Genomic DNA, 18928 nt, shown 5'->3' on the forward strand with positions numbered 1-18928 from the left:
TTAAAAAAAATTGAATTAATAAATAAATAATAACAAAAAATAATAAATTTTAATCATTCTCACATTTTTCAAATATTAATTCTTCGAGCTCAAATGTAGCCAACAAAACAAAGTGGAAGCAGGTGACAACTGCCAATGGCAAAACAATTGTTGTGGTGATGATCACTCACGTGGGATCGCTGACGTGGGATCAAGCGTCTTCAATTAGATGAGGCCAAGCCTTTTAAAATGGATTATCTTAATTTTTTAATTAGTTATCAAATATAATTTTTTATTATATTAAAAATATAATAAGAGATCATATTTTATAATATTAATTAAAAGAAAAATAAAAAAATCTTTTCTTTTTGTATATATATATATTTTTTACAATGAATTATTGCATTATTTGTTAATCAGGTAAATTATCACTCTACTCTAAGAATACTTATAAGTTATAAATGATAGTGCTTGTTAGGTACGTAATACTACCTAATAATTTCTTTTATTCGATAAAGATGGATTGATGTATGAATAACTTTTGGTCTTTTGGATCAGCGGCTCTTATCCTTACGGTTCCGTTTGGTTGATGTATATGATGAGACATAAACACAAAGACATAGACATTAAAGATATGGATATAAAATATTTATGTCTATATATTGTGTTTGGTAAAAATAAAGAACAAGACACACATATTTAAAAAAGATTGAATTACCCTTCATTCAACCACAAGTTTTACTATTATTACTATACATCCATTACCCTAAACACTGCATGTCATCACCATTGAATTTTTATTTTTTTTTAATAATTTTTATTTCTTCTAATATAATCTTAAATTATCATTTAAATATTAAATATATAATTTTTTACTTAAAAAAATAGAAAACTAAAGCTCAGAATTTATCAAAGATTAATCAAAATTTAAATAAATAAAAAATTAAATGTAAATTTTTTTTTCTTGAAGAAAATAAAAAGATAAATTTAGTTGTAGAATCTAAAAGAGGAAGAGAAAAAAGAAAGATTTGGGGAGTTAAGAGGACAGATTTTAAAATTTCAATAAGGGTAAAAGAGTAAAAAATTAGTGTCTCACAAGTTGTGTCTTAGTGTCTCACCAAATTAGAGGTACACAAATTTAGTGTCTCCGTGTCCATCTGTATCCTCCCGTATCTTTCGAAAATCTGTGTCTCACCAAACCAAACAGCAGACATGTGTCACCGTGTACCATTGTGTCTATGTCTCAGTGTCTCTGTCTCTCAAACCAAAAGCTGCCTAAGGTATGAAGAATAAGAGGCATAGTTGTAAGAACCGGACCGGACCGGTCGGTTCAACCGGAAAACCGGTGAACCGGCCGGTCCTATGGTGCTCAAATATTCAAAAATGCATGCAATGGGTTTTAAACCTGTATCTCCTTGCTAGGCAAGGATAAGGAATGCCACCAAGCTAGTGTGTTTATTTGGAAATTTATGTGCTAATTATTCTATATATTATATACATACACAACTAAATTATTTTATATTTATTTAATTTAATTTTTGTTTTATACTCATTTTTTTTAATTCTTTAGAATTTATAGAATTATTAAAATAAGTATCAAATATTTTAATATTTACATTTACATATTAAAATGTTAGTAAAGATATTTATTTTAAATTTTTTAGAGTATTGAGTTAGTAGGTCTTCGAAGATTTCGACTTAAGACTAATTAGTAGGGACATCTAAGCATCACCACTAAATTTCACATGAAAAATTAATGGAGGGACGTAATGTGTTCATCGTTTACTATCTTGAAGGACTAAATTGATATTTTATTTTTTTCAAGGGCTAATTAATTTGAAGTAAAAAATTTTAAGAATAGACCTAATGGTCACTTTATTCAATTTTTTCTATTTTATATTTTTTATTTACGTACGACCGGTTCTATTGGTTTAACCAGTGACCTACCGGTTGAACCAATGACTCAGTGACCTAGTAACCTGACCGATTCGATCACCGGTTCGATTCTGACAACTATGATAAGAGAAATCAAGTGTGGCCCCAGAAAGACACCAGAAACAATGAATATTATATAGATGGGATTGAAACTGACGATTTATCCACGGCAGTTGGGATCCAATAGCGGCTTGAAAAGGATGTGTGTGTGTTAACATTAGACTATAAGAAAGTTAATTAAGGTGGTTAAATATTAACTTCTGAGAAAGCTGTGATTTAGATTTAAATAATCCAGTATCTCCAACTTTTGTATCAGACAATACCAAGCACTTCAGTTGCCTATGATCTAAAAAGCATCGGCCAAAAAAATCAGTCACATTTTCCTTTGTGTATGGTTATCAAGAGGTGAAAGAGTTTTGATGCTAAACAATTTGATTTGGTTGAGAATTATGGTTCTAGCTTTTATATCCTTTTTTTAATGTTTGTTTCTTTTGTTTTGGACTAGGTGTAGGCTAATTTGAAGTTTGTGGTGGGACAATGGATTAAATTGATTCGACCACAATTTAATTCTGGTTGGACCACTAAATTACTGAATCAGTTATCCGATCAATTCATTGATTGATTCGATTTTTACAACTTTAATCTAAATAGATTTTAAATTAAATAAAAATACTTTATTAAAAAAAAGTATTTTTTTCACTTAAAAAAACTAATCCAAACGAACTAACACTGTATAACCCCATACCAGCAAACAACAACGTAACTAAGAGCGAGTTTACATGTTGAAAATAAACCATTATATAATTCCACTAAATAAAATACGAATACGAATCAATATATACAAATTAAATTAGGACACAAAAGATCAGGAATGAAACACCAAAATAACTAAAAATTGAATTTTTATGTTACTATGTAGTACTACGGATTTCAGATTAGTTCTAGACTTGGAGCAATAGCTGATGAAGGGGCAGCATGAATGATTTGATTTCCTTTCAAGAACTCTTTGAAGGTAATTAAAAGGCGAAAAAGAAGATAGAAAACCACAATTGCAAAGAAGGTAATGACGGATATCATGATGGACAAATGCCTGACGAAGCTGACATTTTGCGGTTCGGTCATGAAAACACCGACGCAGTAGGCTATTCCAAGGGCACCAAGAGAGAAGCACATGTCGACCGCCATGAGCAAGATGGCGAGTGGCTTACGCAGAGGAACCCCGCTCACTAAAAAGAAACATGCCAACAGAGACGAAGCAAAAGACAGGTTGTTGAAGGTCACGAATACGCTGAATTGAAATCCTCTTTCACCTCCTGCAATAACGGATATTCCGGGGCATTGATAATTGCCTCCTCCTGATTTAACCATCTTTGAACAACTTACATTCCCGTGGTCACCGTTCTGGACAACGCCGCCGGGTGGATTCAGTCCCGTTTGGAAGGTTACGGTTGCAATCACGGTGGCTACCATAGCCAGGTTCCCTCTTATGTCCTCCATCCATTGCCTGCTCTCCCCTTCGTCTGTCAGCTTCTTCAATCCTTTTATTATATCTTTTAGAATAATTCTCCACCAACATCTTGCCATTTGAATATTCTTTTGTCCTTTCTTAATTCCAGCCATGATTCACCAATCAACAACAAAAAGTAAGTAATGATATATACTACAACTAGCTAAAGAACTTTATAAGAAGATGTTGCTGCTTAGCTTCTACAACTATTTGTTAGTTGTAATATGGAATTTTAATATAATGAAAAAGGAAAGAAGAAAAAAAAATTAAACACTGAACCGAAGTTTCATATTTCATCAGAAACCTACTCAATCAGCCAAATTAAAGTGTATATATATATATATATGCAAATTAATAAAGCTTTACAATCATAAGTGAATTTCAGGTAGTGGCATTTAGCTCTTACAACTCTAGAGGAGTAGTAGTAGTAGTACAAATATAAGCGTTAATTATATGAATAAATACGGAGAAATAACAAAAATCAACCCCTATAGATGATAACTTTTGAAATTGAAATATATGGTAGTTCAGTAGTTGAGACTTTCTTATTTCCTGAATAAAACCACATATATATTCATGCGTAACTAAGATACTTAATTGGGGCCATCATAACTCATAGTCATATATAAGGGATGAAAAAGGAGAGGGAATGATTCTAGCTCACCTTGTCTTGCGTAGCTTGCTACTCCTTCTTTCTATTGCAGAAGCTCAATGCATACATGTGAGCTATTTATGAAGACTATATACTATAAGGAAGTTTCCTATCAAGTTGTTTTCTATTATTATTTAATTATTAATAGGAAAAGTCTAGGGGAGCAACTTTGTTAAATTCTGGCCAACATGTAACCAGCAAAAAAAAAAATGAGCCATTGGATGAAATCTCACACCCATTTCACACCATTAAAACCATTATTAATGGCTATTTGATGGCTACAAATCACAAAGTTGCTGACCCCTAGCATTCCTCTAATTAATATATTTAATTGATTGTACGTATAGTAGATAGACGACAATGTCAATAATCAACTCAGAGACCGAAGAAGGAAAAAGTCTAATGAATTAATAGTGTGATGACTAAAGAACGTAGACGCCCACAAGTTTACTTTCCAAATCAATATATACACAAATGGACAATTTTCTTTTGTTTCTAAAAAGATTCTTTTATTTTATTTTTTAGAAGACTAAAGAGTTAAATTCATCCTTCAAAAATTATTCATTTTTTAAATTATTCTCCAAAATATTTTAATTAAATTCGGAGAGGAAAGGATTGATGAGCAGGATGCTATGGATTTGGAGAGACTACCAACTTCTGAGGAGGTTAGAGAGGCAGTGTGGGATTGTGATTCGTCCAAGACACCAGGAAGTGACGGGTACAACATGAATTTTATAAAGAAGTGTTGGGGAGAAATTGGTTCTGAATTCACAACAGTTGTTCTGGGTTTCTTCCAATCTTCAAAGCTACCAGCAGATGCTAATGTAACGTGGGTGGCACTGGCCCCTAAGTTTATTGGTGCTAAGGAAATCAAAGACTTACGCCCGATCAGCATGGTGGGGTGTGTATATAAGGTTATCTCGAAGCTGCTAGTGAGGAGGATGAGAGCTGTTATGCCTGAGTTAGTGGGGGAGACGCAGAGCGCTTTTGTCAAAGGTCGGAAGATTCATGATGGGGCGCTTATCGCATGTGAGACAGTTCAGTGGGTCAAAGCAAGAAAGATGAAAGCGACAATAATAAAGTTAGACTTCCAGAAAGCATATGACAGAGTAAAGTGAAAATTTGTTGACCTTGTGCTACAAAAGATGGGATTTGGACAGAGATGGAGAGCGTGGGTTATGGAGTGTGTGAGCTCGTGCTCTATGTCAGTATTGATAAACGGCTCACCCTCTAAGCCGTTCAAGATGGAAAGGGGCCTGCGACAAGGTGATCCTTTATCCCCATTCCTTTTTGTACTTGTGGTGGATGTCTTACATAGAATGTTTGAAGAGGCAGTTAGGAATGACCGCTTATCACCACTTTTGGTTGGAAGAGATCATATTCAGTTGTCGCATCTACTGTTCGCTGACGATATTATTTTGTTCTGCCCTCATGAAGATGAGACTATCATGAACTACAAGAGGTTGCTTCGGTGTTTTGAGTTGATGTCAGGCTTGAGCATCAATTTTGAGAAGTCCAGTTTAATCCCTATTAACTGTGATGCGCAGTGGGCACGACGTATGTGTAATGTGTTAGGCTGCAGACAAGAATCCCTTCCTGTTAAATATCTGGGCATCTCATTAGGCGCGAACCCAAGACTGATTAAGACATGGAAGCCAATAATAGACAAAGTGGAGGAGAAGCTTAACCTTTGGAAAGCCAAGGTGCTCAACAAAGCTGGTAAGTTGGTGCTTATTAAATCGGTGTTGAATAGCTTGCCAGTTTATTACTTGAGCCTATATAAGATGCCAAAGGCTGTTGCTGAGAAACTGATTTCTCTACAAAGAAGATTCTTTTGGAGTAGGGAGGATGGGAGTTCTGGTATGGCCATGGTGAAATGGGAAGTGGTACAGGCTCCCAAGAGGCTAGGAGGTTTGGGAGTTGGAGATGCTTTGTTACGCAATACAGCCCTTCTGTTTAAGTGGTGGTGGCGATTCTTTGAGGAAGATTGCCCGCTGTGGAAGAGGGTGGTGTGCTCTTGTAATGACTTGAACCCAACTGAGCTTCTATACTCTCAGAGATTACCTGATAGGGGGGTCCGTGGAAGGACATTTGTCAACTACAGTTCAAGAATCAAGAAGTGAGGCAGAAGATGATAACTGGATTGGCTATGGAAGTAGGTGATGGGAGACGTACTCGGTTCTGGGAGGATGTCTGGATCATAGGAGGGTCTCTAAAGAATTGATTTCCAAGGCTTTTCTCTGTTTCAAACCAAAGAAGATCAGTGATTGAGGATTGTGGGTTCTGGGATGGGTTAACTTGGATATGGAACTTTCAATGGAGGCATGAGCTGTTCCAATGGGAGTTGGATCTAGTGAACCAGCTTCATAACACCTTGAGAATAGTTAAACTTGCGCTTGGGAGAGAGGATAGAGTTGTGTGGAAATATGATAAGCAGGGTATTTTTTCTACTAACTCATTTGTGCAGGTGTTGCAGGTAGAAATGGCTCCAGAGGATATCTCATGCTATAGCTTCACTAGGTCAATTTGGAGAGGACTTGTCCCTCCTAGGGTGGTGTTATTTGTTTGGTTTGGCTTGATTGGTAGGGTCAATACGAATGAGAGATTGCGTCGGTTCGGGGTTATTAGCCAAGAAGATTCTCTATGTGCCTTATGTAAAATAGGCGATGAAAATGATTACCACCTGTTTCTTGGCTGTAATTTCTCTTGGCAGGTTTGGTGTGCTTGGATATCTCATGTTGGCGTGCAATGGATATACCCGGGTACAGTCAAGGAGCATTTCCAAAGTTGGACGGAGGCATCAAGTAAAAAGGAGGAGCGCAAGAGTTGGATGGTGTGCTTTTGTGCCATTATGTGGAACATCTGGATGGAACGAAACCGGAGAATTTTTCAGAATAAAGAAACAGGAGTTGAGGAGATTATCAACTTGTCTGTTCAGAACTACACTGAGTGGTTAGGTGCTGACCCCTTTAGTTGTTGATGGCAATGTCGGAGATGACAAAGGGTTAGATCAGTAGGTCTAGTTGGTTACTGCTTTGTATTTTTATTTTTATTTAGTTATGTCCTCGCTCCACTTTGTGTTGAGCTCCTACTTTCAAAAACAAAAAAAAATTCGTATTTCAAATATTTTAAGTTATTCACATTAGTTCTTGTATTACTTTTATTGCTCATGCCGTCAAAATTTACTATATCACATTAAATGATAACACACTAATCACGGCAGTATATTCTGGCAATCCTAATTGATGGTTAAAATAATAAATTCAAAGAAATCTTAAGATATTGAAATTCCTTAATTTAAGATTGAGTTAATCTAATTTCATAAATTTATTATGTTAGTATTCAATTAGGATGGTCAAATATGTGTTGTAACATCACTTAACATGTTCTATTAAAAAATTCTGACGCCATGACCATGAATAATAAAAATGACAAAATGACTAATGTGATTAATTTAAAATTTTTAGAGAACGAATTTAATTAATTTTTTTTCAAAAATTATTAATTTATAGAACGAACAATCTTTTTGAAATGAATTTTACGATTTACTTTTTTTTTAGAATATACATACTTAGATACAAAATCACTAGCTTACAGTTGTGCCAGGAGATAGGAGTTAGATCTATTATTATTGATACTGATTCCAATTAAGCATATCAAGTCATTAGTAGCTAAATGTTAGAAAATATATGCAGGAGAAAAATGAAGTTCTTTTCGAGACTCTGATTTTGTTGTATTGTTCTTAGGGTGCGTTTCTCTCCTAATCTCCTTCATGTGCCTCGCAAAGCAGATATGATGACCCATAATAAGTTGGCCAAAATATAGCCACAAATGTCATTTCACTGAGGAATGAGGATGCACGTGAACTAGTTGTTGTTGTTATTAGCAGTACTATGACGAAATTTCCATTGCTCTTATTTAGTTTTAGCTAGTAGTATTTTGTTTCGCACATGGTTATGAGAAACCCGGAATAAACTTGGAACCGTGTACAAGATGGGTTCGATTCAAAGATAAAACTGTCTGTTAGTTTAGTTAAAAATTGAAAAATTTGGTTAAAAAGAAATAGAAGGAGATATATTGGAAAAAATTTTGGTACCATTATCGACAAATTTTAATATTTTTTTTAAAAATTTGGTGCTATTTTTATTTTTGATAATTTTTAATTAGTTAAAAAAAATTTTTTATTATTGTTAATAAATTTTGGCATTAAAATTTAAAATTTTTTTGTGTTAAACTTAAAAAATTTTAATAAATTTTACACCATTAAAATTCTCTTCCTCTTTTTCATCGTCACCATTTTAATCCTTTTTTTTTATCTTTTTTTTTTGTTTTATTTTTTATAAAAACAAAAATAAACAAATAAACAAAATAAAAACAAAATAAAAAATATTGTAATAACATCAAAAAGAAAAAGACGAGAAGAAATAAAAAAAAAATACAATAACAATAGTAGTAATAGAAGAATGACGAGCACTACAAAATATTTTGGTTAAAATAATGGTTTTTTGAGTAATTACGCACAGTAATTTTAACTATCATTATTCTCAAGACGGCATTTTTAGCCATAATTTTGGACTTCATTTAGGATATTACGGTGGTTTTCGAACAACCGCTACAATTCTCATGGTTTAAAATGACAGTTTTCTACGTGTTTAAAACAGTGGATAAAATTACAGTTTTTTCCAGGATAAAATTACATTTTACCCGATAAAAATGGCGGGATTTTTGTTTTGTTTAAAACAGCGGTTAAAAACGTCATTTTTACCAGTTAAAATGACATTTTTTTATATTTAAAATAGCGGTCAGAACCACCATTTTTACTTGATAAAATGACAATTTTTTATCATTTAAAGTGGCGGTTAAAATTGCTGTTTTTACTCGTTTTAAAACCGTAATTTTAACCATCATTTTTATCTAATTGAAATGGTAATTTTAATCATTATTTTTACTTGATTAAAATAATAATTTTATGCTATTTTTATAGTATTAAAATGACACATTTTGCTTAATTAAAATAGCAATTAAAACTGTTATTTTAACCGCATTGAACTAATAATTTTTTTTGTTTAGAATTTCGTAATAATTAGAAATCATAAGCCATAAACAAAACATCAAATATGACATATAATTTTTATAATTCATACATAGTATCAAAAATTAAAAGTCATAACGCATAAGCCATAAATAAAGTATCAAACATAACATATAGTTTTTCAGTTATACATGTCTTAATATATAGTCGCTAAACATACACTACAAAAATAATCACTTTTAGTGGCCATTTATTTTGCTTTTAGCGACAATTAGACATTAGTCATCTTATGCTTCGTCACTAAAAGGTTTTAGTGGCCATTATAACATTTGCCGGTAAAGACCATTTTAATGGCCACAAAAAGTATATAACTTTTAGCGGCCATTTTCTTGACAATTTATATGGCCACTAAAATTAATTCTAAGATGGAAACATTGTTCACTTTTAGTTGCCATTACTATTGCCGCTAAAATCCATTTTACCGGTAATTTATATGGCCACTAAAAAAAATTATAAAATTATACTATTATTCACTTTTAGCTGTCATTACTATTGCCGCTAAAATCTTAAAGACTTTTTTTTTAATTATACTCACTTTATTAATTAGAACTAACAACCTATATTTTTTTCTATAATAATAATAATAATGATAATGATATTTTGCATTTAAATTTTGACTAAGAAAATTTTAAATAAGTTTTCTATTAAAATGCTTCTTTTGACAAACTAGAATGTTAAAAACGGTATTTGTCAGTACATAATAGAGGTTTGTTTGTCATTTCATTGACTTTGAATACATTTTGCAAAAAATAAAAAAAAGAAGCTAAAATATACTCAATTCTTTTAGGTCAATACTGCAGCAACCACCAACTATGAGTCCCACAACACTTGCAGTGATGCCAATTCCTATAACACCATCTGCATAACATATTGAAATTTAAGTTCAGTTAATGTTCTAATGCATGATGAGAAAAGCTTGAGTAAGAAACATGGATGAGGATATTGGCGTAAACTTAAATAAATCTACACAGCCTTGGATAAAACACAGAGTTTAAGCCAACTCTCACAACTTGATAAAAACTCAAGTGAAACAGGAAACCTATGGCCTTGTCTTAGTGCTTAAGCCAAAACTCACAATTCCACTCACTTTTACAAAATCTAAGTCTATAACATCTAACACCATAAAAGTCGCTCACCATTCCTCTCATGCTCATTATTGCAAGTCACAATTCATAATTTCACATGCTCACGTTCACTATCAACACATTTTTCAAAACCATATTCCTAATTCCAATAAAGCTACCTAAAATCGAATGACAACTGTCCCTATACTATAATTTATATCCTCAATACACGCTACTTTAAATTCAATTCAAACACCACTCTCCTGTATAGGCATGTTCAAAATTTATACATATATACGTAGCAAAAGAATTTGATGGATGGAGAAGTCTTGTATAATGATTTATAAACATACATTAAAAAAAGCAAAAAAAAAAAAGTAATCTTAATGAGTAGTTGGTATAATATTATGTACGGTATTAATTAATTAGTGCTGGATTCAAAAAATAATAGATAAAGATATAATCTTTCAAGAAAATAACTATTAGCATCAAACCTGATTTCAAGTGTTGGATGGTGCTAACTCATGGCCACTATTAGCATCAGAAACCTAATAAATGCAGTAATGTCAAATAAAAAAAATAGTTCACAATAAAAAATTTTAAATTTCAAAAATTACCTGCATAAAAGAATTTTTATTGAAATCTTGAGTCATAGATGAACCTGTTGAAACAAACTTACACAATTTGTCTCATAAAAGATAATTCAGCCAACATTTTATTTTGATTTTCTTTCATCAACTTTATTTCTTCTTCATGTTTCTCCTTTAGCACCTTTATTTCTTGTTGTAATTTTTGAGCAACCTCATTAGCTAAAGCATCGGAAGCAAATTTACCATAAGATGATTTATTAACCCACAATAAAGATGGTGTTGGACCAAGTCCTAAACCACGTACGTAACAACTTTAATTCTTTCACTTTCCAATACTTGAGAATGAACATCTCCTTCCCAAGCAACACCATTATTAGATTCTTCATTAGATAGCTCGCCATTGTTCAACTTCTCTTCAATTAGTTCCTATATAGAAAGAACTAAATGTTACAATTGAGTGAAGCTAAAAAGGAGGATACATGTATGTTCCTATTTTAGAACTAAATGCATGATTTAGTTCCTTTATACTTTTCAATCACAACAAGAAGAAGATACAAATTCATAAATTTTACGGCTGCTTTTCCAGATTCCTCATCCAATGGTCTACCATCCTTATGCCTTTTATGAATTTTGAAAAAAATTTCTACTCGTGAAGGTTCGATTCCATCCTTGGCCTAACAAAATGACAAAGTCAAAAGAGAAGTGCAAATGTCCAAATGTTCAAAAAAGGAAAATTTTCAGTGTTCTCATTATATATACTGTGCTGCGTTACTAACGGTTCCAGAAAAAAAAATAGTGCATTATTTTATAAAATATCTGAAATAAAAATTACGCATAAGTAACTGTTCATCCATCAATGTTGTAATGCTTTTGGATCCTCCTGTGTGAGGCATTTTTTGCTTTTCCCTATTAATCCTATTTGCTTGGATACGTTTCTATCATAACACATTATAAATTAGTGAATACACTACTACTACACACACATGCCATTATTTCTCTATTTTCCTATTTTCTATATCTATACAGTTTCAGTAAAGTAGTAAGTTCTATACAGTTTCAATAAAATCTACTTTGACCTAAGTAATTTGCTGCAGTTATGGCAGAATTAGAATTAAAAAATAAAGAAATGCTAATAAAACAAATGAAGACAACTCTTATCAGATTCAGTAATAATATTTATCTTATATTTACGTGATAGTTAAGGCTTTCAAAGTACCTTTGCTTTATCAGAGAACCAATATGAGACAAGACCAATCCATTGATCTCTTGAGATTCGTTCCGGTATATTCTTCAATAAAACATCTTTGATTTTGTATTGTCCCAAATACATACCTTTTAAGTCACATTTATAATCTTTTCATTACTTTTCAATTGATCTTTTTACAAATTTCTCACCACGTATTGGGATAGAAAACTTCTTCTACAAAATGTTCAAGCAATTTCTTAATGAATCAAATAAAATTAAATTAGAATCCATTAACAATAATAAATTCTTACCCTCACAATTTTCAGCAACTTATTTTTCTCCTCCTTATCAAAACATCTCCAGTCATCAATGTTTAAAGGCATTATTGAAGGATTTCTAGCTAGAATACCAAGAAAACTAGCAAGTTTTCTGCCTTCTTTTCTTATAGCTTGGTTGCGGTTATTAAATTGCACAGCAATTGTCTTTCCATGAGGCATGTTCCAAAATTTTTTCAACAATGTAGGTCCTCTAAACCTCTTTGCCTCTGGATGACCTACCAAAAAATACAATTATTCAGTGAAAAGAAATATGAAGATATAATAATATCATATTTAAAGCAATAATAATATCACCTAATTCTTCATCTTACTCAGAATTTATACTATTAGAAATACTAGGAGTTTGAGACAAATCCTCATCATTCAATAGTTGCTCCATAAAAGGCAGCACTTCATCAGCATAATTTTTCTCTTCAACAAATCTGACACGACTCTTTTTAGGCAATCTTAAATCTGTACTTGAGATAGCACTCTCAAGATCATTATCCTCAATAAGTTTGTGTCTTTTGCTTGCCATTGAAGCACTCATTTCTTGCAATCTCTTTCTCTTCTTTTTTCTACTGGTGAAGCCCTCTTCTTCCCAATTCCTTGTAGCTTTCCCATCAATTTCATGTCTTCTCTTTCTCTTCTTATGTTTTCCCTTTTTATTTGACTCTAAATTATTTTCCAAACTGTTTTCTTCAATAATTGAATTTTTATAGTTCTTCTTTGATGCATCCATATCCTACAAAGTCAATAGAATTTAAAGTATAAAACATTTACATTTAACAAAATAAAACAAAAAACAGATTATGGAAAAGGAAAAAAATTATCAAAAAACAGAACTCAAGAATTCTAACATGAGTTTCCAAAGCTTCCATGTAATAACAGGACAAGGGTAAAGTGAATCAAGTTATATTATGCCAGCTTTATCAGAGAAATCAGATTCTTACTAACATGAATGTCATTTCACGATGGAGAAAAGAAAAAGGTAAAATAAAATATAAACTCCCTAAGTCAATATTAATGAACAGAATAAGTAACCAATCTTAAGATATAAAATATCCTTCAAACTCAAAAGTCAAAATTCAAAACATCAAAGTAAGAGCTATTATCAAAGTAAGGGATGCATCTGCTTCTCCATGCGTGTACCAACACCTCCCCAAACGAGCATGTGCAGAAAAATGCAAGTCATTTGGTACACCTTTCTAAATAAAAAAAAATATAAAATTAATAAATAAAAATAAGAAAAATACAGAAAATGAGAATGCAAAATGTAAGAGTTCTCAAAATATTACCTAACTTACTCCGAATTGTCATCAATTTGATTTGGTTAATGTCCATGATTAATTACTATACCATTAACCCCACTTCTAACCCAATCATTATTCCCATCCCCAAAGTGACGAATTTCCTCTAACAAAGTTAAGTCACCATTATCATTTTGCATTAATTGCTCAAACTGCATGATTTTCTTTTCTCCCATATTATATATGTCTCGAGGACTAATTAGCCTAGGGATAAACCATTCATGATCATGAGGATCTTTCACAAATATTACTTGTTGAGCTTGGTTTGCAAATACAAAAGGTTCATCACTCTCTTGATCACCGGTATATATTAAGTGTGAAGAGTTCACTAGTGTGAAACCCAAGTCATCTTTCTTAACTCCTCTACCTTTGGTTATGTCAACCCAGTCACATTTAAACAAGACAAACTTAAAATTTTCAAAGTAATTTAACTCTATAATATCAATCAATCTTCCATAATAATTGATATTTCCCGACTTGGGAGCATTGTCACTTGCACTTGCATAGCTAATCACCTTTGAGACAACCATGACACCAGAATTTTGTGTTGCCTTGGACTCTTCATGCTTCTTTGATCGAAATCGATACCCATTGTTCAAATCAAAACCTTTGAATCGTCTTGCAAAGTAACTTGGACCTCATGAAAGGATTCTTATATCACTTTGGGTACCAAATTGATATCCAACTTGTTAATCTAACCAGAAAATAATATAGAAGCTATAAACTTTTGATAAAGTAACATGATATTAACCAAAAAATAATAATTATATCCTTTACTTACTTCATCCTTGAACCATTCATGAAATGAATTAAAATGCAAGCGATCAAGTTGATGTGGAGAAAGGCGACGCTTGCGATGTGTTCTGTTGATCTCACTAATATGTTCATTGTACATGTGACCCATATATATGTCACTAATAATGTTATATATGGTAAACAATAAAGAGAGCTAGATGATCACTCACTTTCTATAATCTTCAACCACTTTAGAAGCACAATTGAAGAGCACATATCGATGGGTTTGCAACCATGTTTTATCATCCATTAGAAATGCTTCTTCTTTGCCAAATGGTTTCCCAATAGAAGAAAAAAGGCATCCTTCTTGGTCAACCTCATGCTCAATCTCCATTTTATTTTTTGTTGACCAATAAAATCTTGAATCCCCACCTTCCATATATAGTGAGCAAAATGCCAAACACTCATTTGAAATATATCCCTCTGCTATAGAACCTTTTGGACATGATTGATTTCAAACATATGATTTTAAAGTTCATAAATACCTATAACATAAGTTAATATTATTTTACTATATATGAAAATAGACTGAACCTGCAATTTAAATCTAATATATATAATTATCCACACCTTTCTATTGGATACATCCAGCGATATTGGACCGGACCTGGAATTTTAGGTTCAGTTGCTAAATGAATAACCAAATGTACCATAATTATGAAAAATGATGGGAGGAAGAGCTTCTCCATGTCACACAATATTAAGGCAATCTTCTCCTCAAGTAGTGTTAATTTTTCCACTTCAAGATTTATACTGCATATCCCTCGAAAGAATGTTCACAATTCGATCAAAACAAAGCTTATCTTTTTATCTATTATTCCTCATAAAGCAAGTGGAATAAGTTCTTGCATTATAACATGGCAATCATGAGATTTTAGCCCTGATATTTTCTGTTTCCAAATGCAACGAGAGACATTAAATGCATAGCCATGTGGAAGCTTGACATTTTCTAGTACTTCATAAAACAACTTCTTTTTTTAGCAGAAGACATTGAGAAATAAGAAGGAGGGAGAAATGTCTTTCCATTAGATCATTGTTGAGGCCATAAGCTAGGTCTTATATTCATCTCTTTCAAGTCCAATCGAGCCTTCAAGTTATCTTTCGACCTTTTACTCAGAGCTAACAATGTATATATCAAGTTATCACACACATTTTTTTCTATGTGCATCACGTCAAGGTTATGTCGCACCAAATTTGTTTCCCAATAAGGGAGATTGAAAAAAATGATCCTCTTTCTCCATGTATTTTTTATCACCCCACTAACATCTTCACCAAGCTTACCAAGGAAAAAATTTATGCCTCTAGTTTGATTCAAAACTAATGAGCCTGATATTGGACCAGGCACAACTCTTGGTTCTTTAGTCTCATCGAAGACCTTGCATCATTTTTGTAAACTCCGAGTAATTAGTGAATAATTAGCTAATAAATTAATTATTAATTAAGATAATTAGAAATGTGAATAGTTTTGGATGAGTACGGTAATTGTAAAATTCGGTTAATTAATGACTAATTAACCTATAAATTAAAATTAATTTTAGAAAATTAGAAATGTGAATTTTATGGTTTAATATGATAGAAAAATTAAAATAAGAATTTTGACACTAATTTCAAAAAATTTGGCCCAAGATTGTGCCAAAAGGGCCGAACTGGACAAATCGGGCCCATAATGGGCCCAAGGCCCAACCCACTCAGCCCAATATATTAAATGAAAACTCCTTCTTCCTCATTCATTGAGCAAGAACGTTGAAGAGAGAAAGGAGTCCATGGAACCCTAGCTCAAACCCTCACTCAATAATTCAACCTCACATAACTTTTGATCCGGAGCTCCGATTGCCGCACCGTTTATGGCCATGCGATTGCAACGTCGAGCTCTACAAAGCCCAGTGGTCAATTTGGTAAGAAATCTACGTTTTTTTTTCAATTTTCTCTTCCCCAATTTCGAAACCCAATGTGAAATTATGTTAAATTTTGCATGATTTCGGTGTTTAGGTTCGAATTAACCTGCGAGTATTGTCGGGTTTAGCTTGTTTGAACTATGGGTCAGGTAAGAACTCTCCAACCTTTTGTGAGATGTTGATTTAGTGAACTTTATATTGATTATAGTGATAATTGTGATGTTAGATTGAAATTGGTTATCAGTTGGAGTTAATTTGAGAAATTGGAAGCTAGAGGATTAGCTTTGGAGGCTGGGTATCGTTGGTGAGGGGGGCTGGAGTTGTGGAGCTTGTGGTTTGAAAACACTTGAGGTGTTCTGGGTTATCGTAAAATCGGCCAAGGTATGATTTTGGTTTCTCGTATATAATATGTAATGTGTCGTAAAAGTTTAGGCTAGTTGACCTAGAAGATAAGTTGAATTGATTGTTGGTTGTTAAATTAAATTGTTGATTTAGGTTGAATATGAATTTTGGCAACTGATGTTGTAGTGAGAATGTATTGATATATGATGATTTTAATGATGAATGATGAGGATGGATGAGAATGAATATATATATATATTGATGTGTGGAAAACGATCCAACACAAACTCACCGGCAAGTGGACCGGGTCGCATCAAGTAATAATAACTCACATGAGTGAGGTCGATCCCACAGGGATTGAAGGATTGAGCAATTTTAGTTTAGTGGTTGATTTAGTCAAGCGAATCAAATATTGGTTGAGTTGTTTGTAATTGACAGAAACTAAATTGCTTGAAATGTAAAGGGAGAGGGGTAAATTACAGGAAATTAAAGAGCAAAGAAAGTAAATAAGCTGAATCTTAAAGAATAAGTAAATTAAATTGCAGAAACTTAGATTGCAAAATGCTGAATCTTAAAGTGCAAGAAATGTAAATTGCTTGAATTATAAAAGGAGTTGGGAATTGGGATTGCAGAATTTAAACGAGAACAAATGAATTGCAATTAAATAGAAGAGTAGAAGGTGAATTGAAGTAAAGTAGATCTAAACAGAAAAGTAAAAATGCTTGAGAAATTAAAACAGAAAGTGATGCTTAATTTGCAGCAATTAAAAAGATGTTGAAGATCTCAGGAGTGGAAGAGACTAGAAAACAAGTCTAGATCTCAAATCCTTCCTTGATCCAACAAGAGCAATTGCAAAAGGAAATGAAAAGTAAGTTGCAGAAGTAAATTGTAGAAGAGTAGATGAAGATGCAGTAAACAGAAATTGAAATTCAATTATGCAGAAGAAGTAAACAAGAGATCTCAAGGTGAGATTGAAACAGAGTTCTTCAATTCTTCACCCAAGATCAAAAGCAAGAAAATAAAAGAGTGCTCAAGCAAGAACAAGGAAGAAGAGAGATCAATTCCCCTTCCCAATTCTCTTAGATCCAAGTTCAAAGTAAAAGCTCAAAATTACAAAAATGGAAATTCAAAGAAAGCCAAAAGTGAAAGTAAAAAATGCTAGATGATAAAAGTCCCTTCTAAATCAAACTAACACCTATTTATACACTTCCTAATTTAGATCTAAGAATTTGGGTGGGCTTTAAAATTTGGTGAAGAAATGAATTAAATTGAATTTTTAGTAAAATTTTGGCCCATGGTGCACCTCCCAGGGGAAGGTTCGGCTCTTGGCAAGAGCTCTGGCCAAGAGCTTTGGTCCCCTTTCCTTCCAATGTGTTGCGCACGGTCCTTTGTGACAAGAGAACAAAGCTCTTTGCAAGAGCTTGAAAGCTCTTGGCAAGAGCTTTACTTGTCCTTGAGGCCCTTGGTTCAAGTCTTGGGTGGAGCACTTGTGGAGCTAATTTCCTTGGCACAAGAGTGGCGCACAAGGCCTTGCTTCCTTGAGGTGCCTAGTTCGAACCTTGGTGAGTGAAAACAAGCTAATTTTGGCTTGTTTTTCCTTGTGAAGTAGCGCTGGCCCCCTCCCCTTGGTCATGGGTTCAAGTCTTGGTGAGTGCATTAGTGAGCTTTTCCTTCTTGATTTTCTCCAAGGCATGCCCGAAAAAAGCTCTTTGGCAAGAGCTTCAAAGCTCTTGGCAAGAGCTTGGCTCTTGTTTCCTTCTTCCATGTGCTCTTGATAAAGTTCTTGGCAAGAGCTTCAAAGCTCTTGGCAAGAGCTTGGCTTTTGATTCTTTGAAGAAAAGCTCTCCACAAGAGCTTTATACCCTTGTTTCTTGAATGCACCCATGCTTCTCCTTCTTTGAGCCACGCTTCCTTTCCTTGTGCCACGCTTTCTTTCTTTGCTTAGATCATGCTCCTTAGGCTACGCTTTTCTTATTTTTTTTCTTTTCTTCACCTACAAGTAATCAAAACAACCAATCAAAGTATACAAAATTCACAAAGCTTAAAATTCATTTAAACCAATTAATTTTAGTTTAAACTTCATGATTTTGCATCAATTAAAGGGTGGTTGATTGATTCAAAGAAACCATGCAATTCCACTCCAAATTGCTAACTTACAATGCAAGAAAGTGCATAAAACCTAATAAAAACAAAGAAAAAGACTAGTAAACTAGGCTAAGATGACTTGTCATCATATGTGTGTGTGTGTGTGTGTGTGTGTGTAA

The 18928-nt window shown here is 33.0% G+C and overlaps 1 protein-coding gene across 3 annotated transcripts; it reads right to left on the reverse strand.

The window, feature by feature from the left end:
* Window positions 2695-4196, reverse strand: LOC107616640. 3 transcript variants are annotated; one of them, XM_016318594.2, is made up of 2 exons: window positions 4086-4196; window positions 2695-3515 (listed from the first exon to the last, which is right to left on the reverse strand). In XM_016318594.2, exon 2 carries the CDS (start codon window positions 3496-3498, stop codon window positions 2845-2847), a length of 654 nt encoding a protein of 217 aa, XP_016174080.1. In that variant the 5' UTR covers window positions 3499-3515; window positions 4086-4196; the 3' UTR covers window positions 2695-2844. The 3 variants fall into 3 exon arrangements, with proteins under 3 accessions (XP_016174080.1, XP_016174079.1, XP_016174078.1); XM_016318593.2 differs by having other exon boundaries at window positions 2695-3519; window positions 4086-4184; XM_016318592.2 differs by lacking the exon at window positions 4086-4196 and having other exon boundaries at window positions 2695-4079.

The sequence above is a fragment of the Arachis ipaensis genome, chromosome B09, assembly GCF_000816755.2.
Source record: "Arachis ipaensis cultivar K30076 chromosome B09, Araip1.1, whole genome shotgun sequence".
NCBI lineage: Eukaryota > Viridiplantae > Streptophyta > Magnoliopsida > Fabales > Fabaceae > Arachis > Arachis ipaensis.

Bases quoted from the DNA above. Each gene is read 5' to 3' on its own strand.
- LOC107616640 (XM_016318592.2), bottom strand. From the start codon at position 3,534: ATGGCTGGAATTAAGAAAGGACAAAAGAATATTCAAATGGCAAGATGT.